Source organism: Megascapheus bottae, chromosome 22 (genome assembly GCF_031878675.1).
Source record: "Megascapheus bottae isolate mThoBot1 chromosome 22, mThoBot2.hap1, whole genome shotgun sequence".
Lineage (NCBI taxonomy): Eukaryota > Metazoa > Chordata > Mammalia > Rodentia > Geomyidae > Megascapheus > Megascapheus bottae.
This window is the reverse complement of record NC_143530.1, coordinates 1,768,179-1,791,717: the sequence shown is the minus strand read 5'-3', so window position 1 is coordinate 1,791,717 and position 23,539 is coordinate 1,768,179. Positions and strand designations below refer to the sequence as shown.

Below are 23,539 nucleotides of genomic sequence, written 5' to 3'. Positions count from 1 at the left end.
TCCAACATCTGGTAGTGCCAACTATCTCATCCCTCCACCTGCCCTTTTTTAGTGTTATGAGCTGGAAGGCTGCAGATGTGTAGAAGGTATGCACAGAAGCCTTGTGAACAGTCAGCCAGGATCAGCGAGGATCCTGCACGTGTAGTTTGTCTCATCTCATAATGTGGGCAAACAGAGGGGGAAAAAGTTTTCCTGTGTCGTGCCCGTCGTGTGATGCAGATGCACCAAGGTGTGTAGGAAACCTTGGGCATTTACAGTTCTCCTGCATCGACCTTTTCAGTGACCCTAGAAGGATCACCAAGAGTTTCCAGCATCTCCATTTTGCCAATTGCAGCCATGGCCATCATTTATCTGAACTGTGCCATGTTTCATCTTTCTCAGGTCGTGGCTCTGGTGATGGATATATTCACAGACGTGGACATCTTCAAAGAAGTCGTGGAGGCATCGGCTCGAGGAGTGTCCGTGTACATTTTACTTGATGAATCCAACTTCTGTCACTTTCTAAAGATGACTGAGAAGCAGGGCTGCCAAGTTCAGCGTCTCCGGGTAAGCACTCCCTAGCTTCTCAAGTACTGTTCTATGCCATTTTCGTCTGAGTCAAGTTTAGGTCGCACTCAGATAGACCGAGGCCACCGTGCGTTCAAGATGACCAGTGGCTGGCCAGCCCGGGCGGGGAGAATGTGACGCTTCAGCCGCACCACCCCCAGGTGTTAGCCCTGGCTTTCTGAGCTGACCTGCTGGCCAGCATCCATTCCGCCCAGGTCACTTGGAACCTTCTCAACTAGTCACTGTGATTCCATGGCATTGCTTTGTCAGATTGGTTTGGCCGAGTGTTGACAGTGGTGTTTGAATAGTGGAAGGAAGACGGGGTTGACTGATTCGATCACCAGGCCAGTGTGATCCTGAGGACAGGATCCTAAGTAGGTCATTAGTTCAAAAGATCTCCTATTTCAGCTAAAGGAAAATGTGTGCAAGTGGTTATTTTTCTTGAGTATTTGAATTAGGGGAAATATTTTCTGACATTGTCTTTTCATGGATTTTTAGTGTGATTTAAGAGTTTAGTCCAGATAAATATGTTTGTGAATATATGCAGATATATTACATTTGATGTCATCTCCCTACCAGATATAATTTTCTTAATTTTATATTTACATAAAATTTTAGAACATTCGAGTGCGGACAGTCAAAGGCCAAGATTACATTTCAAAAACTGGGGCAAAATTCCATGGAAAACTGGAGCAGAAATTTCTGTTAGTTGACTGCCAGAAAGTGTTGTACGGTTCTTACAGGTAAGAGCATTGGGTTTGTTTCCCGGATTGTCCATCGTTAAATAACTTTTAATTAAAAATTTTCAATACAATTGGTTGAGTCCTATCTTAAGAACGAGAAAGGAAAGCTGGGTGCCAGTGCCTCATGCCTCCTAGCTACTCAGGAGGCCGAGATTTGTGAATGGAGGTTCAAAGTCAGCCTGAGTAGGAAATTCATGAGACTCTTACCTCTCATTAACCACATACAAAAAAAAGTGCTGTGGCGCAAAGTGGTTGAGTATCGATTAGCCTTAAGCAAACTAGCTCAGAGACAGTGCCCAGACCCTGTTCAAGCCCCAGGACCAGGAAAAGGAGAAAGAAAGACAGACAGACAGACAGGCAGGCAGGCAGGCAGGCAGGCAGGCAGGCAGGCAGACCTAGACACCTGAGGGTGCTTGAGCTTTGTCTTCCTTTAGCTGTCATTTTCTGCTAACATTTGCTTTAAATTCAGGAACTTTTGTATTCGTTTTGGTAAATAGGGTTTGGTATGTCGAATGAAACACGTCAAGAGCAGAAATTACAACTACTGCCTGGAATTAATGAGTCCTCTTAAAGTCTCATTTATGTGTGTATGTTTGTTCAGACAAGCTTAATGCAGAGGGCTTTTAAAGGAAATTTTAATTAAAATGGAGCATTTATTTGACTTATAAAATGATGTTTCTTGTTTAAGCTTAGCTTAATTAATGCTTTCTATTTTATTTCTTACCTAGACTTTATTACTTTCAATGGAAATGCAATTTTTATCTTGGCATTCTGAGGTATTTTTAGGGTTAACTGTGAGGAAGGTGGTCCGGTTACTTTAGGTGGAGGCACAGAGAGAGACAGGCAGCAACACTAAACAAACCAAGGATCACACTAACAAAAATGTCTGTGTCCTAGATCACAGGTGTAATTCAAAAACAAATGGAATGCAACTGAACACAGAACACATCAGTCCATCCCAGTTATCTGCTGGGCCCCGAAACATTGCACCTGGCCTCCCAGACATCTGGGTAGCTGGAAGGGGAGGGGCGCCTCTCCTTGACGGCCCAGGCAGGACTTCCTGACTCCCACCTCAGGAATCCATAAGCAGATGGTGATCCAGGCCTGCCAGGGTGACATTTACCAGTAAATGTAATGGAGGGTGAATTTTCTTTTGGCTGCAAACAGACTTCATATGTTAGTATTTCTGTTGTTTGCCTCATGGGAAAATTGATTTTATTAAACAATGTTATTTTGTTTTTTCTGTTGCGGTCTGACCCAGGGCACCGCACAGGCCAGCACAGCTCTGCTGCTGAGCTACTTCCTCTGCCCTGAGGACAGGCTGGCCTGGGGCTTTCTTTGCTCCCTCTGAGTCTTGGGGCTGCAGGTAGATACCTGGGGCATGGCTGGGTTCTAACTTCTCTTCACTTCTGAGGGGCCTGGGGTCTGTGATTTGACTTCACTTAGCCTTGGCAGTTCACATGATGAGGGCTTTTAATCTCAGCACAAAACTACCCCTTCTTACCACTGGAAACACAGGCCTAGCAGCCAGTGCAGATAAAGAATGTCTTGGATTTGACATCCCCATCTTACATTAGCGTATGAAGATCTAGAAGGTATTTAGTAAGTAGAGCATTTTGTACACATTGAACTGAGAAAGGAATTTTTATAAGCATCTGATTTTTGAAGAGCTGCACTGAAATCACTGCCTCCCTGGAGCCTCATCTGATCAGACAGGAAGATAATTATATGTGAGAGTTGTGCTGCAACCCCTAGACAGTAATTTTGTACAACCTTTGCACTTGAATTTTAACCTCCTGAATGGAATCCAGAACTTCTTAAACCACTCTTTGAGACTTCATGAGTCCCAGATTCCCAGCTTCATGACTAATAGATTAGTTTGTGTTTAGGAATGAGTGTTTTTTACACAGGTAAATATATGCATATAGGCTCAGCAATTAAATAGTAACAATCACCCTTGGTCCTGACTTCCCCATGCACTTACTCAATTCTGTGTCTGGCTCTTCTGACATTCTTGCATTCTGTTAAATAATGTGACTCTACTGTTCTTTCTCAACTCACCAGTGTTGGTTGTTGCCTCCTGGCTTTTCATTGTGGTAACAGAAGAAGTCTATAATGTTTTTATCAGTATCCACTGTCCCTCTTGCCCCAATATAAATTTATAGCACATTTTTGTACAATGAAACATCCAGACTTCTCTTATTGGAACTATATCAGAATCAATCATTTGTGAACAATGGAGGTTCTTTTTTGAATGACGTGGTATGTGTCTGATACCAGGGCACAAACCCAGAGCCTTAAGTCCCCCTTCAGCTTTCTCCACACACAGCCAGTGCTTCACATATGAGCTGGGCATCCACTTCTGGCTTTCTGCTGGTCAATAGGAGAAAAGCGTCACTGAGGTTTGTCTGCTGTGGCTACTGCAAATCACAACCCTCAGGTCTCAGGCTCCTAAGTAGCTAGGATTAGAAAGGTGTGAACCATCAGTGCACAGAGATATTTATCTTTTATAAAAAATCTAATATCTGTTTTAACTTTGGTTCATTACCATTGTTACTTTTTTTTTTTGGTCTAGTTGGCTACTGAGATTTTATAGCATATGAATGATTTCCCCAAATGCGTATTTGCTGTCAGATGATCTGAGATATACAGTCTGGACCCAACAGCCTTGACCAGAATTAAAGCTTGCATCCCATCTTCCTGGGGGGATTAACCAGTGATCTCTTAAATCTGTGCCCGTGTGTGTGTGTGTGTGTGTGTGTGTGTGTGTGTGTGTGTGTGCTCGCACGCACGCATGCACATGCATTGTATTCAGGGTCTGGGCTCCAATCCTCAGCTTTTTCACTCAAAGCTGGTGCTCTACCATGTGCTCCAAGGCTCTGCTTCTGGATTTTTGCTGGTAAATGGGAGATGATAATCTCACGGACTTTCCTGCCCCAGCTGGCTTGGAACTATGATCCTCTGACCTCAGCCTCTTGGGGAGTGAGGATTAAAATCATGAACTATTGTACCTAACTTATTGGTTAAATTGTAGATCCACTCTCTCCTTGTTTTATTTCCTGTGTCTCTCTTGTCTCCAAAATATGTTCAAGTACATTTTCAAACTAATTTATGTAGCTATTAGCTTTCAAGTCAACACGTTAGTTTGTGAGTGCATTGCATTTGATCATGTCATCCTGTTCACCATTTTCCCTCTCTCTCAAGTGCGCTTGAATTTAAAAAGGAAATTACAGTGGTGGATGCCTGTGTGGCCAGACTCCAGTGGCCTCCTACAACCTGTCATGGGGTGGTTTCCATTTTTTGTGTCTCCCTGGATTTTCTAAGACCCCTGTGTCTTTGATCCATTGCGCATTCAAACTTAATTTACTTATTTTTCAAAAATATGTGTGTTTCCCAATTTCTCCTATGCTACTAATTTCTAGCGTCATTCCATTGTAAGCAGAATTTCAGACTTTCCTTCCATTAAGGCTTGCTTCCCCCACCCCATTTTTTAGTTGTGATATATGGAGGGGTTACAGTTACATTCGTCAGGTAGTGGGCGTGTTAGTTCTTGAACATTCCTATATTTTTCTCCCAAGACTTGGTTTTTGATTTACGTGCGCTCTGTCTTGGAGACAGTATTTGTACACTTGAGAAAGGGTGCCCACCCTTCTTCTGCAGAACATTCTGCATGTATCAGATCTATATAAATTCTAATTTATTTTTATTTTGTCGGGTGTGGGGCTTGAACTCTGGGCCTGGGTGCTGTCCCTGAGCTCTTCAGCAAAAGGCTACCTCTACCACCTGAGCCACAGTGCCACTTCCAGTTTTTTGGTGGTTAATTAAAGGTAAATCTCATGGATTTCCATGCCCTGGCTGGCTTTGAACCTGGATCCTCAGATCTCAGCCTCCTGTTGGTGGGGGTGGGGGTTGGGGGGTGACCTGAGACCCCTGGTGAGCTGGGCGGGCCCGGGCCGCAGCCACGCCTCTCCTCTTGTGTCCCCGCAGCTACATGTGGTCCTTCGAGAAGGCTCACCTCAGCATGGCGCAGCTCATCTCGGGGCAGCTGGTGGAGAGCTTCGACGAGGAGTTCCGGACGCTGTACGCGCGCTCCTGCGTGCCCGGCGCCCTGGCCCCCGAGGGCGCGGTGCGGGCCCGGCCGGGCCGCGCGCGCTGGGAGAACGGCCTGGGCCCCCGCTCCGTCTCCTCGCTGGCTTCGCTCTCCAGCCGGAGGAACCTGCTCTGGAGGCCGGCCGGGACGCCTCGCGTGGACGCCGGCTTCGCCCCGCAGCCCCGCGGGCTCCACGCGCCCCTCGAGCCCGACAAGTACAGCTACGGCGGCCGGAACCACGGCTACAGGCCGCACTTCCTGCCGCCCACCAACGGGCCGAGCCCCGCCGCCCGCGCCTTCCAGCCCGGCGCCTTGGCCGAGGGCTGGAAGCGGCACAGCTACGCCGGGGAGCCTTCGGAGACGCCGCCCTTCCTGCTGCCGGGCCGGGCGGCGCTGCACGCGCTCCCCGCGCCCCCGGCCTGGCGGAGGCCGGCGGACGCGCTCAGCGTGGCGTCCTCGGCCCGGGGCCACGGCGACGCCCCCAGCGCGAGCCTCGCCGAGCGCCTGGCGCCGCGGAAGAGCGGCCTCCTGGGCGAGCGCAACGCGGCCGTGCGCAGGTCCTTCCACGGCACCGACAGCCACGTGCGCTCCCTGCAGCAGCGCATGCCCACGCTGGAGCGCACCACGCGTACCTTCCTGCGCAACTGGCGGCTCGAGTCCTACCTCAACGACCGCGCCGACGCCGCGCCCGACGCCGGCGGCTCGCTGGCGGGCGAGCGCCCCGACGGCCCCGACGGCGCGCTGTACGCGCGCTCCCGGCTGCGCTCGTCCTTCGTGTTCAAGCCCACGCTGCCCGAGCAGAAGGAGGTGAACAGCTGCACCACCAGCTCCTCCAACTCCACCATCATCGGCTCCCAGGGCAGCGACACCTCGAGGCCAGCCCCGGACAGCCCCGCCGCCGCGCCGCCGCCCGAGGATGCGCCGGCCCCGGCGCCCCCGGCCTCGCCGGAGCCCGCAATCCACGGCGCCAACGGCCACGCGGAGCCCGACCGCCGCGCGCCCCCGAGGACGGCGCAGGACGAGCAGCGGCTCAAGCGGCGCAGCTTCCCGTCCTTCGAGCTCGCGCGCGCCGGCCTGGACCCCGCCAAGCCCTCGCTGTACGGGACGCTGACGCGCGCCCGCGCCCGGCCGCCCGCGCCGCCCGCCGCGCCGCCGCCGCCGCTCCACGGCTCGCGCAGCCTGCACAGCGTGGCCCCGGGCCCCGAGCGCGCCGACGCCGCGGCCCCCGCCCCGCGCAGCCCCGCGCCCGGCCGCGCCGCCAAGTCCGCCTCCATGGCCGCCCTGCTTGACGCCCCCGGCGAGGAGCCCGGCCGCGAGCTGGCGCCCCGGAAGGAGGGCAAGGCCTCCCCCAGCTTCCTGAAGAAGGGCTCGCAGAAGCTGCGCTCGCTGCTCAGCCTGACCCCCGACAGGAAGGACGGCCTCTCCCGGGCCAGGGCCCCCGCCTTCTACCGGCTGTGCAGCAGCTCCGACACGCTGCTCTCCGAGGCGGACGACGGCCCGGCCCCCCGGAAGTCGGAGCCCAAGGCGGACGCGGCGCCCCCGCCCCGGCCCGCGGGCGGCAGCGTCCAGCGCAGCCTGGAGGACGTGCGCGCCGGCCCGGCCTCGCCGCGCCCCGGGGAGCGGCCGCCGCTGGAGCGGCCCGGGGACGCCTCGGCCCCGCGCTTCAACACCGAGCAGATCCAGTACCGCGACCCCCGGGAGGCCCCCGCCGCCTCGCCCGGGCTCCTGCGCTCGCGCTCGGCGGCCGGCCAGCGCGTCTACAGCCGCTTCGAGCCCTTCTGCAAGCTGGAGGGCGCCCTGCCCCCGCCCGGGAGCCCGGCCCGGCCCCGCGCCGCCCGCCCCGAGGCCCGGGCCTCCGCGCTGGGCTACGGCGGCAGCGGGGCCAGCCCGGCGCTGGGCTACGGCGGCGCCGCCTACCGCCCCTTCCCGCCGGGCGGCGAGAACAAGCTGCGGGGCTTCATGCAGAGGTTCGGCAGCCTCATCAACAAGAGCAAGTGAGGCGGCCACGGCCCGGGCTGCGTGCGCGCGGGACCCGCCGAGCCCGCCACGGGCGCGTCCACCCCCGACGACGCCGCCGCGTCCACCCGCCGAGCCCGCCACGGCCGCGTCCACCCCCGACGCCGCCGCTGCGTCCACCCCCGACGACGCCGCTGCGCCCACCCAGCCAAGCCCGCCACGGCCGTGTCCGCTGCTGTGTCCATCCCCGACGCCGCGTCCACCCCCGACGCCGTGTTCACCAACGACGCCGCTGCGTCCACCCGGCCGAGCCCGCCACGGCCGCGGCCGCCGCTGTGTCCACCATCAGCGCTGTGTCCACCCCCGACGCCACTGCGTCCACCCTGCCTCCGTGTCCACCACCAATGTTGCCCCGTCCACCCCTGCCTCCGTGTCCATCACGGGTGTGTCCGCCGCTGTGTCCACCCCCATCCCTGTGTCCACCAATGCCGCTGTGTCCACCCTGCCCCCATGTCCACCACGGTCGTGTCTATCACCAACACCGCTGCGTCCACCCCTGCTTCCGTGTCCACCAACGCTGCTGCCGCCACATCCACCCTGCCTCTATGTCCACCATGGTCATGTCCACCACCAATGTCACCGTGTCCACCAGGGCCATGTCCACCACTGTGTCCACCAACGCCACCGTGTCCACCAACGATGCCGCCGGGTCCACCACCAACGCTGCCATGTCCACCACCACTGTATCCATTGCCATGTCCACCCACACCGTGTCCACCCATGCCATGTCCACCATCATGTCCACCGCTATCGTATCCATCCACGCTGTGTCCGCCAACGTCCCCATGTCTACCACCGTCTCCATGTCCAGCGGAGCCGCTGTCCCCCGTCCTGACATCAGCTTGCTGAGTCTGCACACCTTCCCGGGCGTGCGGTGACTCCAGTGGCAGTGGTAGACACGCGGGCGTGGTTCATGGTTTGTTTCCTTCTAAGATGTGACCTGTCAGCTCCACGGATTTTAAAGTCACTCCAACGTCTTCCTTTTAAACTACATTTTAAAACGGGAGAATAGAGCTTCCTCACTTCCTGCTGTTGCTGTCCCTTCAGAAGAACAGAACGGGGAGGGAACAAAAGCCTGCTTATCACTTCACAGGCCCCTAAGATGACTTGTTTATTTCCCTCCAGTCTGTCTTTCCTGTGAAGCACCCAGCAGCTCTGCAGGCCAGCAGAGGACCGCGGAACCATGCAGAGCGGACCACCCTTCTCAATGAGGCGCCAGCCCCGCTGCAGTCTCAGCCCAAAGCCTAGAAGGACAAGCCCAGTCCTCTCCCTCTCAGAACCATCTAGAACGTGATACTTCCCGGGCCGGCCCCGGGAGCTGCCTTCCACTCTCCATCTCCATCCCTTAATGCAGATCAGCGGGAATGTTCCACACCACTTCCTAACAAGTCATGGTGCTACGTCGTCTGCAAGACGCTGTCACGTGACATCGCCTCCTGACACATGCAGTCTTGACTGCTTGACTCTGTACCAACCAACCAATGAAGGTGCAGACACACAAGTATAGGGGAGGTAGAGGTAGTGGGTATTGAGTTCTTCCAGTTCTAGAAGCAAGGCAACCCTTAAAGTCTCCTTAAATGGCAAGGAGAACAAGAGACAGGGCAAGGGCAGTGAGTTGGCATGCGGTGGGGCACGGAGCACGGTGGTAGCTCTGTGCCTCAGGAAACATATACTGTGGCCCTGTGAAGTGGCTCCGTTTACAGAAAACCAGCTAAGCTCAACTTTCCCAGAGTGGCTAGAGCAGGGATTTGAACATAAATCTATATTTTTAATACCATTCTACACCATACCTTGCTGCTTTTTCTTCTCCTCTGCTTGATGAACATACATTGAAAGTAATTTGTCTCTCTGTATGAAGTGCAGACATATGTCCAGCAACTATGCAGAAATTCAAAGTATATACCCATTCAAAAATCATTCACGGAAGTAGCTTTCCAGCTCCCATCACAACAGGAAATTCCCAAGTGCTGCAGCATAAGGCTTTTCCTATTTTGTAGGCATAAGTGGGAACCTCTTCAAAATTTTCACACTCCCAAATAAATTATTACTTTAAAAATAAAACAGAGAAAACTGTGATCACAAGAAAGTCAATTGTGTTCATAGATTATTGTTTTTCTTGAACCTTTGGGATACCTAGTTTCTTGTAATCAGATGAAGTATTCTAAAATATGAATTATCATTTGGTCAATTTAAGAGTCCTGTAGAGATTAGTCTTCACAAAAGCTACCAGATTGTTGAAAAGCATTGTAATTGGTGTTTAGTGCTAGACGCTATGCATCGTCTTGTGTTTAGCAAAGTTTCCTTCTGTCATCCTGGACCAGTGTTCTGTACCCTCATTCCAGTGCCTGGCACTCAGGGCTAAGTACCCTGGAATGACTTCACCGTTACCCTTGATTTCGTAGAATCTCGGCCCAGGGAGCTTTCAGAGTTGAAAGAACAATGAGCGGACTGTTGGCCGGCAGCTGGAAGCTAGACAGTGGGCGCAGGCTAACCTTAAAGTTGAGACAATGAAGAGACCAAAGTGTTTGATGTTTACTTGTCAGAAAAAGCCCGTTACCATTTTGTGCCATAGCTTCTGAAACACAGTTAGCTTGTGGGAAAGTCCTTTCCACAGCCCTGGTGCCCTTCCCGGTGCAGTTGGGGGGAAATGGGGTGCTTTGTTTCATCCACTCCCGGGCCACAAGTGAGGCTTTTGCACAACAGATTGATTCTCCTCTGCCATTTTCCTTTGATTGTCTTCGTCTTAGCATTTTATGCATGTGTTTCTGTACAGAATGTGTTTTTGTTGTTCTTATTGTTGTTGTTTTTCCCAAACTGGGCTGAGAAACTTCCCAAGGTGAAGGCTGAGAAAAACGCCTGATACTTCAGGAAAAAAAAAATTAGCTGGTGTTTCAGCTTCAGGAGATGCTTCTCAATCCTGAATGTGCTCATCTCAGACATGGCATTCTCTTCTCTTCTCCATATGAATACTGGTGGAAAGATAAGATCACTTAGACATGCTTTGATAGTAAAGTTTGGCCATATGGTTTCTGTTCTGTACACAGCACATTACTTTATAAGAACCTCAGGAAAATGGGTGTGGTTTCAGAGCAGTTCCTGCCCATGGCTTTGGAGTAGGGTCAGTGATCCCATTCTTCTAACAAAATAGCCAAAGGCTGCAGTGAGCCCAGGAGAGGAGGGGCAGAAGCCAGCGGTGCCTTCTGCCTTGTTTGTGGGAGTGAGTGCTGTATTTCACCCAGACGCTGTGCTGGGTTCCAGAATGGTGCAACTTTACCTTCACTCAAGACCTCGCATTCAACTGCCCACAGCACTTTTTTTTTTAATGAATATCCGTTAATTCTCAATATGGCTTTGGCTAAAGGATATAAAATAATATTGGCATGTTAATGATGATAAATTGTATGTGATGCTGTTTAAGATTTAGTTGGGTTCTAAAATATTTAAAACAGTAGTAGGGAAATAGTAAGCCAAAGAGTCATCTTGTCAAGTTTTTATACAATGATGTAAAGAAATAGTCTTCCAAATTATTTTTTAAAATTTTTAAAATGAATATTAAATGACTTTGTACCAAAAAATCACATGCTGTAAGTTCTTTTTAAATGTTAATACCCCTTATTTTGCTATTCATGCACTTCTGCACTTAGACATTATAGCCAGTAATTTAGATTATTGCACATTTACTTTTTTTTTGCCAGTCCTGGGCTTGAACTCAGGGCCTGAGCACTGTCCTTGGGCTTTCTCAAGGCTAAAGCTCTACCACTTGAGCCTCAGCACCACTTCCAGCTTTTTCTATGTATGTGGTACCAAGGAATGGAACCCGGGTCTTCATGCATGCCAGGCAAGCACTTTACCACTAGGCCAAACTCCCGGCCCCAGATTGCACATTTTTAAATACTTCCCATAAACTGTGATCTTCACTAAAACACTTTTATTTCCTATACCTTAACTGCATTTTGGTCAACAGTAAGTCATATATGTGGAACTGAAACTCCCCGCTGTCCAGTCCTCTTGTTGACCCGTCCTCTGCCTAGCTGCTTGCACACCCGTATTCCATTAGGCTACTGAGTAACAGGAGTGCAGATTGTAGCTCAGGACCACTGGCCGCACGCTCTGGTGCCGGGCGTGCTGTGGGCTGGGCGATGCGGGCCTGTGTGCATTTCCCGAGATGTTCACTCGGAGAGGAAGACAAGGCCCCGCCAATGCCCTTCTCAGCCCTTTATGAAGAGACTTGGGACTCATTCCAAGTTTTACTCCCCAGCTGACCTATCTCTGTAAGGAAACAGCTCCTAACCCTTTCACAACTTGGTAGAATCATAGTTCTGAGTAAAGTGTTTTATAGATGCATTTTTATTGCATCCACGTTCACCAGTAGTGCGAAGGCTATTGGAAAAGCACCACTGCAGGGGAAAATATCAAATATTCCTTGTGAATTAAAAGGAATGCGCCATTAAAGGCAGATGTGAGTTTTAACCACTTACCTACAATGATTTAACAAAAAAAAACTAATTTATCACGAGTTGCCATGTCTCAGAAAGCCCGGACTTCATTAGTATGTTAAACTGGCTCAGGGTGGCAGCCCTGGGAGAGACGGATGGACACAGCCCTGGGATGGAGTCCAGGGCCCCAGGGCCGTGCTGGCAGTGGGAGGTGGAGGCTGGACGCGATCCCGGGAACTCCCAGATGCCCTCAGCTAAGGGACCCACCGGAGCCCAGCCTGGGACCAGGGGGCTGGTGGAGGTAAGGCTGGAGCTGGCACGGGGGCTCGCATGGGGGACCGGGCACAGGGGGCCGGGCATGGGGGGACCTGGCATGGGGGGAGACCTGGCATGAGGGCCCTGGCATGGGGGCACCTGGCACGGGGGCTGGGCATGGGGGACCTGGCGTGAGGGGACCTGGCATGGGGGGCCTGGCACGGGGACCTGGCACGAGGGGCTGGGCACGGGGGACCTGGCATGGGGGGACCTGGCACAGGGGGCCGGGCATGAGGAGACCTGGCACAGGGGGCCTAGCATGGGGGGACCTGGCACAGGGCGCCTGGCACAGGGGCCGGGCATGGGGGGCCTGGCATGGGGTCCTGGCACGGGGGCCAGGCACGGGGGCGGTGGTTCAGGAGGCATTCGGATGGCACTGTGCCAGGGTGCCGAGGATCTCCACTCGCAGGGACTCCGCCCTCCAGAAGCATCCTGGCGCGTGGCCATTCCGCTCCCGCACCCTTGGGCAGGCTCTGCGGCCGCCAGGGCCTGGCTGAGCCAGGCTGCAGCCCAGGTGAAGAGGGAGAGAGAGGGGGAGGAGAGGGGTGGGCAGGGGTTAGAGGTGAGGGAGAGAGGAGTAGGGAGGGGAGAGAGAGCATGAGGAAGAGGAGAGGAGAGAGGAGAGGGGAGGGGAAGGGAGGGGAGGGGGGGCAAATGCCAGCCTCACTCTAACAGGAGCAAGGCAAGGACCCCATGGCCTCACGAGAAACAAAGAGACGAAACAAAGAGAACTTCATTTCAGAAAACAGCGTGCTGTGAGACCCCGACACGAGTCTGTTTCCTCTCTAATTTCCTTTTCTAGCTGTACCATTAATAACCCTCACATTCCATCTGTCTCAATCACCAGGAAGATTCCATTCCACTCACCACCTGCCACTAAAAGAAGGCGTGTTGAGAGAGATAGATGGGGAGGATGGTTACAAGACATGAGACCCTCCCGCTCCAGGAACCGCTCTTCCTGAAGTCTCTTTTGTTTTTATTTATCTACTTTTGGTTGTTGGGTTGATTTACAGCCTACCAAGCGTTCATTTTAATAAAGTTAAACGCTTGCTTCATAAATTAAATAGCAAGTTAAGCATCCTAACGAGGAAGAAGCTGCCACCACAGCTCAAAATGAGTTACGTTTCCATAAGCGGGAACAGTCAGATTCTTGGTTTAATTTCTCATTTTTCTCCTCTGGGCAAAAGATGATACTGCTCTTTTAAAGGCAGAAGAAAGTCCTGCTCTATATTTTTAACAATTTACGTACAAAAATAAGTATATAATTTTGCCAAACAGTTTTAAAGACTCCGTTTCGTGTGATGCACAATTAGAGGGCTGCAGTTATGCTAAGCAGTTTCTTCCTCTGCTGCTGCTCCCCTCATCACCTCGTCTGAGTTCCAGAGCATGAACCTGAGCACATTCTGCATTCCAATCACAGGAAGGGGAAAGGCAGTGCTTCAAAATAAAATTAGATAAAAATAGAACGAAAAAAGCCAAGAGCAAGAAGAAGGCCGAATGCTGCTTTCATCGCTGACGAGCCACTTTATGGCATCACATCACTTCGTGCTCGGCTTCCTTCCTGTTAACTAAGACTGATACTTTATTTCATAGGCGTATGCAGCTATTGCCTCATAATCTGAATCCCCTTGAATAAGGTCACAAGTTAAATATTAGCAGCATGCGAGCCTCTCATCCATAGCGTTATTTTATTGATTTCTACCTGGGTAATGGTAGCAGTATTTTTTCAATTCTCAGTTGTCCTCTCCAGTGGATTCAAAGTTTGACAGAAAGATTTCTCAGATGCTGGGAATTAAAAGTTCCAATATTTGAGAGTAAAATGTATTTTTAAATGTCATCTTGCTTAAAGTGCTTTTGTATGAGATTCAAAATGGATAAAATGCCAGGCCTCGGCCTGGGTGGACAGAGCAGTCCAGGCCACCAGAGGGGTTGGCAGGCGTGGCTCCCCAGCCAAGGGTGGGGGGGGGGTCTGCCAACCGGGGATTGGGTGATTATAGGATTTATCTACCTTCCGGGAACCTGGGAAGTTGTTTTGAAGTTATCTTTATCTCATGTCAGGGGGAAGCAGGAGACTGAGTTAAATTCTGATAGTCCACCCACCAAGGTCACCACAAGCTCAGGGAGGCCTGTGGTAAGGAGTTTATAAAGCCACTGGGCTTGGCTGTTCCATGCTCTGTGGGGCAGGGTTTAGGTTAGTTACCAGGGCTTCCTTCCACGTCCGGCTCCATATGGACTCATCCAGTGCACCCAAGGAGTTTTTCCTGTAATAGTCTCTGATCTGTTTCCACACAGAATCATGTACGCGTCAAATGTTTCAACTGCTGACCAACGTGCTCCGTTTTCTGCACCTGGAAACAAGCTTATCTGTACTTGTCACTATGGGAGAGCAATGAAGTGGGGTTTTAATTGAATAGGCATAATCTAAATTATTTAACACATCAAAGCCTGTGTGGCGGGCTCAGGGCCCTCACCAGTACATCGGAGAAAATAACGTAAAACGTAGACTGTAGCAATTTGAAAGTTTGTGTGTTCGTTTTTCTCAAGCCTTCTGATTCGTAAATGTGGCAGTGTATGAAGGCCTGGGCTTGTTCGTAACGCCAGTGTCTGTGTTTAGACATCTGCACAGCTTGTCTCTGTCAAGAGACACGCTTCTTCACTCCACGGGATCAGCTAAACTAGGCTTGAGATTCCCCTGTGGAAAGTGACCACAAAAACAGAGACACTCATTCATGACTGGGTTTAGGTGAGTCTGGCTACAGTGTTATTGAACTACGTGTATTTATTTTAGTTGCAGAAAAGGGACAGATTCAGGTGAACATGAGGTTATGGGCTTGGAGAAGTTCACAGTGTCATTACTTACATGCATTCAAGGAGCACTAAGTTTGGTGTGTGTGTGTGTGTGTGTGTGTGTGTGTGTGTGCGCGTGCGCGTGTGGTCACTGACAAGTCTTTCTCAGTTGCATTGCAGTGTCTGCAAGACATTTATTTGTGAGCCTTCCTTACCGATATGTGCCTGAAGCTCAGGGGAGAAGAATGCCGTAGGAACGGAAGCATTCTGCAGTGAAGAAGATAAAGGACGTGTGAATCAGCACACAGGGCCCCCGGGGAAGATGGAAAGAGAAGGGGAGGAAGCACAAAAGATGAGAGAAGAGAGAAAAGTGATGCTCTTCCACTTTTTATTTTCCACTCATGTCCACAAAATAAATGGGTCTTCCCTGCAGAAGATTTGTTGTGTCTTGAGTCCAAGCCAGTCCTCAAGACTCTGCTTTGGAACTCCTGATTAAAATCCAGGAGTCTGGTTGTGCATCTTAAATAGGGCTTCTGCGTGTGTGCTGAAAGTATAAAGGAGAAGAAATATGCAGCGACATTTCTCAAAAAGGCGGCGCCCATAAACCTGCCTCCGCCCCAAAGGAGCCAACGACCACCCACGCTGCTGAACTCTACCGGCTGTGCCGTGTGCAGCTCCTCTCTGCAGCCAGCCTTTCATGAGGAAAACTCCGTGTGTAACTTTATTTTTTTAAAGAAATCTGTTCAGCTAGCAGTATTTTCCGGGTAAAGGTCTGTCTGTCTATGAATCTGCCTGTCTGTCTGTCTATCTATCACAAGAGGACGTGCTGAGAGAGCAAGGGCTGTGGCGAGAGCCCGAGGAGGGTGGCCGCCACTTTGGCTCTGGTGATGAGTCAGTGCAGAGAAGATCCAGAACACAGCTCCGTGTTCGCAGGCACCGACAGACAGCAGATGCGTCCCTCGCTGGCAGATGGAGCCCACGGTCTGTGGGTTCGTCTCAGAGCAGTGGCCCAGTGCCATGGCTCTTTCCGGAGGCCATTTACCACACAACTCCTCCCACCTTCTGGAATTCTCTGACAAGGAAACGACTTGCTTTTTGGTGACCGTGTCTCCCGGCCTTCAAGGCATCACTGAAATGCAGTGCTAACCTTAGGCCCTGAACGCTATTGGGTAATTCCTGTGACATCCTCGCCCTCTGGTTGTCTCTTCACCACCTAGCCATGTTTTCCTTACAAACACCCAGAACTCTGGTACAACCCAATGTGTTTTACTCTCTGATGGGTTTTCTTAGTAATTAACCTAGAGAGAGCATAGGACATGACTCAAGGTAGAGCTTGATCCATGGGAAAGGAGACCTGAGGTGATGGAGGCACAGAATGGTGTCCTTTTCCAGACGGAAGGACTTGGGTCCTTTGACAAAGTGGAAGGCATCTGGTGCGATTGGCAGCGAATGTCGGAATACTCTGTCCCTCGCTGACCTTGGGAAAGCATCCTGAATAGTGCATCGCGTGGCGTGGAGTGCCAGGGACTCCAGAGCCTCTGGAAACGTGTCCATGGTGGAGGGACTTCACCCAAGATTTCCGTGCGCTGCTACTGAATTCCTTGGCACAGGGGCCGAATTGCTCTCTTTTCTGAGGAGTTGGTTTAGCCCAGGGCCCCGAGGTTGGAGTCTGCATCAACTGCTTGGAGAGTTCATTGAAGTAGAGATTTCTGGATCTCTCTCAACCCCGTCATCAGCGGAGGTGAGCCAGGCCTCCCAGGCAGACAAATCCAAGAACCCAGGCAGCCAGCATCTCTGGACGGCAGGCCTGCAGCAAGCCCCGGAGCCCCACTGGAGCCCAGAAACTGACATGTCACGCTCGGAAGCCCTGCATACGGGAAGAGCATCCACATCGTAACGTCTTACCACGACAGAAATGAAGTATGAAAACATCTCTTCAATAAGGGCTCGTTCTTCCCAACCTTTGTAGTAACTTTGCTCACACCCAGGCATATTTGATGGCCAGAGTTTCTGAGAAGCTTCCAGCAATGAAGATGCAACAGCACTAAAATACCTAGAATGGAAAAACACTGCTAAATGTCAAATAAGCTTGAGTAGAAGACAAGAAAATACCCTTTGCAACACATCATTTTTATAAATAACGGGAGGATTTGCCACTCCACACCAGCTGCCAGCGGCCCCTTAGGTTGGCGTTGGAGTGGAGTCATGGGACTCACAGGAAAGTCACATTGCACTGTTGTGTTGACACACTACTGGCTTTGTCTGTTTGGTCGAAGTGGAGTGAATCCCCTTACTATTCAGAGCTGGGTCAATGACTACATACACACGGGAAGATGGTCAGAACTGGTGAATGTGAGCTGAACACGGAGGAAAGATCTGGGCCCTGGGGCCTCGCGGGAGGCTTCCTTCTCAAGGGAGCAAGTCCTTGTACACGGAGAGCAGGTATTGAACGTGCCCTACCGTGGAATGAATCTTCCACTGAATGTCTGCCCACAGAGGAGGCTCGCGTCAGAGCGCGGGCCTTCAAGTGTGGCACGGTCAGCCCGTGTGTCCTGAGTGCCCAGGGTGTGCTGTGACTTCCAGTGCATTGTCCTGGCTGGTGCTCATGGAAACGTTATTTTTTCCTTTCTAACCCCCTCAATGAGGCCCAGTGAGGAAACAGAAGCCTGTGACTCAGTTACCGCACCAGGGGGGCAGCTGCTGAATGAGAAGTTAGGATTGGAACTGAGAAAAGTCAAGGCCCAAACCAAAGAATGTTTTGAAATCATCCTTCACCGGAGAAATTTACTTTGTTCCCAGCATACTACCACACTCCATGTCTTTAGTGTCCTCACCACAAAGTCTGCTCAGGCCTGGTTTATCATCATAAATTAGAATAAAGGTTGTATTCATCTATCCACCTTACCAAAACTAATTTGAGGGACTTAGAATACAAAATATAGAACTGGTTCCTTGCACCACGTTCTGTGTAAAATACATGTTTGATGAATACTAAAAACCCACTGCTGCCTCCTTCCCTCCTCTCTCTGTGAAGGATCAATCCAAGTGAGGCATCATAAACGGACAAGGTTGCTTTCATTTAACTCAGGAGAACTGATGAACCATGACCTGGGTTTTCTCCGCCAAGCAAAGACACATCTGCAGCTATCCTACACAGCTTCACGAGGCAATGTTTTACTGATTCAAGTTCACGCCTCCTCCTTGATCACCTGGAGTCAGAACCGAGCATCTTTTGGAGAGTCAAGACTTGTCCACATGAAGTCTGTATACATGGCTACCTGGGACCGATGCGGGTCATCAGTTCCACGAACCACGAACGTGGCAATGACACTCACACGATGCTAAGAAGACTCAGAGGGTGGGAGCAGACATAACCAAGTGAAAACCCCTTTTCTGAGGATTTGAAAACAGTTCTTTTCTGAGCAAGTCACAACCAGAAAACACCAAAGATACTCAAGAGAAAAAGCAGGGGGCAGGGGAGAGGTGAGGAGAGCGTTTAGAAATAGCTGATGGGCTTTATTTCTCAAGGAAGAAATTTCCCCTGCACGATTCTCCCTCTTCTTCCCTAGCATAAAGAACAGCCTTCCCTCTTCTCCCCTGGCTGAACAAAAGCAGCACCATGCCAGCGGGACAGCTTGCTCGCCTGCTGAGCCAAGACAAGGGAATTCTAAGACCTAGCACAGGACAGACTGGAGGACAATGTCTTCCCCAAGGGAAGCCTGGGAAGGAGAAGAGAGCGAAGGGAAGGTTTCTGTCTAAGACATCAGCGCCAGCCATAATGTGCACCACAGGGCAGACCATCAGATAAATGAAAAAAAGAAAGAAACCAAATAGATGCACAGTTGTTTCAAACCATGGCATCTAAAACTTAAAGTTAGAAAGGGATATTAAAATAGTCCATATGTGTTAAACATTAAAATAACATATGTATGCCCTTAAAAGTAGATCTTAGTAAATTTTTGAGTCTAGAATGCTATTCTGAAAACGTGAGTTACAAAAATTATTTTCATGAGTTGAATTTTTTTTTTGGCCACTCTTTCAGGATTTGAAACCAGGAAGGAATTCTTTTTTTCTTTACTAGCAATTAACTGAATGTATAATTTTGAATAATCATTCATAATTATTTCTTGTACTGAGCCTCCATAACTTTCATCCAACTCCAAAAACCAAGCATATGGGCTGTGCTTTGCAAGTTAGGTTAGAAGTGGGGAGAAGGTTGGCAGGCAATGCACTTGAAACAGGACCAGAGATTGTCTGCCCTGTGTGGATGTCAGCTTAATAGAATGCTTTCCTCCTAACGTCGGCAGCAGGTCATCCCCCATCTTGAGGAGCCAGCCACCTCTGGCCAAACCTTTGTGCAGTGGTCGAGGTAGAACACAGAGCTAGAGCCACTAAAATGGGATTCGCTTTCCGTGTTGAGATTCATAGTGACCAGGAGTGTCGTATTGGTACCTGGGCGTTGCCCGTGGCTGTTGGGCCCATATCACTTGCACAGGAGTGTTCTCACCACTTGTTTGGGGAGTGGCTCTGGACCTCAGCTGCAGCATCTGTGCATGGACTCGGCAAAGAGCTGCATGCAACAGCGGACAGAAAATACTTGACCTGTGCCAACTCTCTGGCCTCGATTGCAACTGCTCAGCTTGCTTATAGAGCAACATCAACTATAAACAGATTAACTGGGCTGCGCCCTAACAAACTTCTCACACCACGCTTTCATCTTCATGGATCGTTTGTGTCACACGAGATGATTAGACCCTTCGTTTCCTTTCAAATACTTACAATGCAAAGTCCATTCCATTTCATAGAACATTTGTCCTTCATTTCTGAAACAACCACCACAAACAGGGAGCAATCCAAATCCACAGGCCGTGGCTTCCGGAAGACCAAACTGGAAAATGGTCATTAAAATGTGACCATTACATGCAGTGTGCCCCTAAATTGAGATGTGGAATTAAAATCCCGAATTGCAGCTCATTAAAGACAAGTTCACATGGTATGACCCTTAGAACTCTTATGGAGTTGTTCTGAAAGGTGAGACAAGGGAAGGGAGATAATGCAAGCAGAGTTCTTAGCATTTTTTTCCCACTGCTACAATTTTAACAGCACGGCTGTCCCTTGAAGGAAGCCTTTGCTCGCGGCTTCGAGGTGCTCTGACAGAACCCCTGATGTAGACCGTGAAGGAAGGAAGGAAGGATTGTTTCTGCTTGTGGCCCCGGAAGCTCCCATCCCCAGACAAATGGCTGATTCCCTGGCCGGCAGTGAGAAACGACTGGCCACAGGAGGCCGGAGGAGAGAGAGCAAGAGGGAAGAAAGGGCGCCCAGGCTGGGAGAGCCACCTTCCAGCAAGGCCCTCCATGCTCTGTCTCCTCCAAGGAAGCCTCCATTGGCGCTGTCAGCTCCCAACACATCGCCTTTCCATGCCCAGCTCTGCCCTCATCCTGCCAGCCCCACACTTGGCGAAGGCTGAGGACTGCCCTGCCTTACAGAAACTCCCCACAGCATCTAGGAAGAAAAGAGGATGGACAAGGTCGTCCTGAGTGGTTTTCTGCATTGAGGTTTCAGTCTCTGCCTTGCCAAACTGGGCCCATGGATGGCAGACCAGATTGGGCCTCTTCCCCCCTTTCCCTTTTGCACAGATTCTCCTGGGGCCAGTGCCAGTTTCATGGCTGAGCTGATCCAGCTCTTACTTTTATTCATTCGTGTGTTCTTAACTGAGACCCCTGCACACGTGAGCGCCATTGGGCCTGCGTTAAGCCCGAGCCACGTGATGCCACATGGGTTATCAGAGTGGTCCACAAGCGCTGGGCCTTCATGTCTTCACTCTTCCTCTGAAGCCTACAAAAAAAAAGGAGAGACAGACACAAATTGATCTCAAAACTCTTCTAAAGCGCTTCTTAACTAACTGCAACAGAAAAGTACTACCAATAGATCAGAAGAGGGGGAAAAAACCTCAAATCTTAAAAACCTATTTTCCACATGAAGAACCTTTTATCCAAAGGGCTCTTTAAGGAGCTTGTAGACGTCTTATATAGTCTTGAAACATGCCACAAGGATTAGAGAAGATGGAAAGAGACAGGGACAGACTTTTAATAAAAGTGATACAATTTAAGGCAATTCAATGATTAAAAGACTCTCAGCGTGAATCAGAACATCCATCCTCTTTTAAGAAAATTAAGGGTGTTTTCTGTCTCTGAGCTTGGGCATAAAGAGGGCAGAAATGTCAGGAAAACAGAGATACAGACTGCCAAGAGGGAAGGCTAAGTGTAAGGCTCTGTATTATGAATTTACCGCTAGTTCTGCCTCCAGTCCTGGCCTGCGTTGTGATTTGTTTCTTGACCTGGCGGTTTCGAGCCGAAGCTTGCGTGCCCTTCTTCCTGTAGTTGGAGGGAAACACATGTGGCTGGCTAGGTTACACCTGGCATTTGAGTGTGCACACAGCCCGGCCCGCAGGAAATCTTTGTGAAGTATAGATGTCCTGGCCTTCCCCAATTACCTCCCCTGAGCAGTTGCTGAAGAGACTGGGGTGATATTCAAGCTTAGCTCCTTTCATTGAAACTACTGAGTATCAAGTTCCTTTCTGAATATGGGTGAAACTCTAATAAACTGGGCCCACACTGACTGACTTCAGAATCAGAGGGGTAACAGAAGGCTGTGAGTCACAGGAGCCCTTCCTTGTCTTCGACTCTTTGCGTGTCGTGACAAGGATATGAAGGGAACGAATACTTCCTTGCTTACAACCAGACCTCAAAGTTTGTAACTCAGAGTTCAATAAAACAAAAAAGAGGTTTCTGTGGCACAGGCCTCGGGCCCATTGAGATGCTCCTCAGGAATGTCCTAAAACAAATAACCTTTCTTCATCTCCCTGGAACATGAGAACATAAATGCTACTGGCTTTTGTCTTATTTTATATTAATTTTAGGAATGTCCCTAAGCTGGGATGGAAGCTCTCCATGTTGCACTGATATATGCTAGAGTTTCTGGCACTCAGGGTTCAGGCCTGGAGCTGGCTGGAGTCATTGACAGATGGCAGGCCTACTTTAACAGCAAGTGCTGAACACTGGGGTCAACTGGAGACAGGCTGTTTCTCACAAGATGACGCAAAAGAAAGACAGACAGACAGACAGACAGACAGACAGACAGAAAGAAAGAAAGAAAGAAAGAAAGAAAGAAAGAAAGAAAGAAAGAAAGAGGGAGGGAGGGAAGGAAGGAGGAAGGAAGAGAAGAAAAAAAGAGTGAAGGAGGGAGGGAGGAAGGAAGGAGGAAAGAAGGAAGGGAGGAAGGTAGGAAGGAAGGAAGGAAGGAAGGAAGGAAGGAAGGAAGGGAGGGAGGGACTGAAATCTGGCTGGAATATAGCACAGTTTTACCTTCAGAGGTGGCTGGGGTGAGATGAGTATTTCACCTTGGACTTGAGGCTTGATTCTCTTATTTACTAGTTACTGGCAAGTTCCTTATTTCCCTGTGGTTCAGAAAAGAAGTGTTTGTCTTCAGGCCACCCACATCCCTGTTCAGTGGTGGAATGTTGTCTGCATGTGAAAAGCACATCTTGAACCATCAAACACCTTAAAGACGAGCTATACCAGATGGACCATTTTGTCAACAGCCACTTATCAGCTGTTCACCATGGACAGATTACCAAAATTAACGACAGTATCATAAGCATAAAAGATGTAAGAAATACGTTTCTTGTGCTCGAGGAGGTAATATTCAGCTTGAAGAGGTAAAAGGCACAATATCACTATGGAGAAATGATATAAAAATGCAAGAAAACATCATTGTGGTGACTACAACTTTTGTACTGCATCTTTATCCCAGAGGAGAGAGAATAATATTTGCTTTCATGTGATTCTTTCCAAATAGTGGATGCTCCAAGAAGAAATGCTTGTTCCAGGCCTGGGCTCCGTCCGTACCACGCACTGCTTCCATTCGTGCGAACGGCCTCTCATTCCCACAAGCTTGCTCTTGTGGAGGCGGCGAGGCAGGAGGGAGGCCCACACTGCTCGTGCTGTGAACAGCCCCACTTCCTCCACAGTGGTAGTGGAGAATGGCCAGAGCTCCTGCTCAGAACAGAGTTTGCTTGAGGGGACTCCGGTCTCAGTCCCTGAGGGTGACCTCCAGTCTATCCACCCCGCTCTAAAGACTCAAACGTTAGCCCTGAGACTGTCAGCCTTCTCCTTTACCTCTTTGTAAATTGTAAAGATAAACAGCAAGAACAGCAGTGCGTGGAACAATACATCATCACCCAGCAGAAGCCCCAAGCCTTTGCCAAGCCAGTGATCTATCAGCTCCCTGGAGGCTGTGTAAGACTAGGGATGTCATTCCCATGAGATATAAATGAGGCCTTGATATCTTCAACACAAGAGAGAGAAATTACCAGCAACAATTAAAGAACTCCTCTTTCAGATTAAAAATAATAAATGTGGGCATTTTCATTGACTAAGAATGATCTCGTATGGAGAACCCCACTGGCGAGAGTGGTTAAAAAGCATCTCACAGGACGTTGGTCCGTGAGCAAGACCACGCTTGCACCGCTAGCCTGAGAAATGAGCTGGGACTTGTAACACGCACATGGCTTTCTTAGAATCCTGGCACCATTTTTCTGAATTCAG

The 23,539-nt window shown here is 50.3% G+C and overlaps 1 protein-coding gene across 1 annotated transcript in view; it reads left to right on the top strand.

Annotated features, from left to right (window-relative positions):
• The window catches only part of Sack1b (scaffolding CK1 anchoring protein B), a 46,132-nt gene extending 38,755 nt beyond the window's left edge, over nucleotides 1-7,377 (top strand). Inside the window, exons 3-5 of the mRNA XM_090355470.1 lie at nucleotides 382-546; nucleotides 1,165-1,289; nucleotides 5,277-7,377. Of these exons, the coding sequence (XP_090211596.1) occupies nucleotides 382-546; nucleotides 1,165-1,289; nucleotides 5,277-7,377 (2,391 nt within the window). The remainder of the gene's footprint in view (nucleotides 1-381; nucleotides 547-1,164; nucleotides 1,290-5,276) is intronic.
• The last annotated feature ends 16,162 nt before the right edge of the window (nucleotides 7,378-23,539 follow it).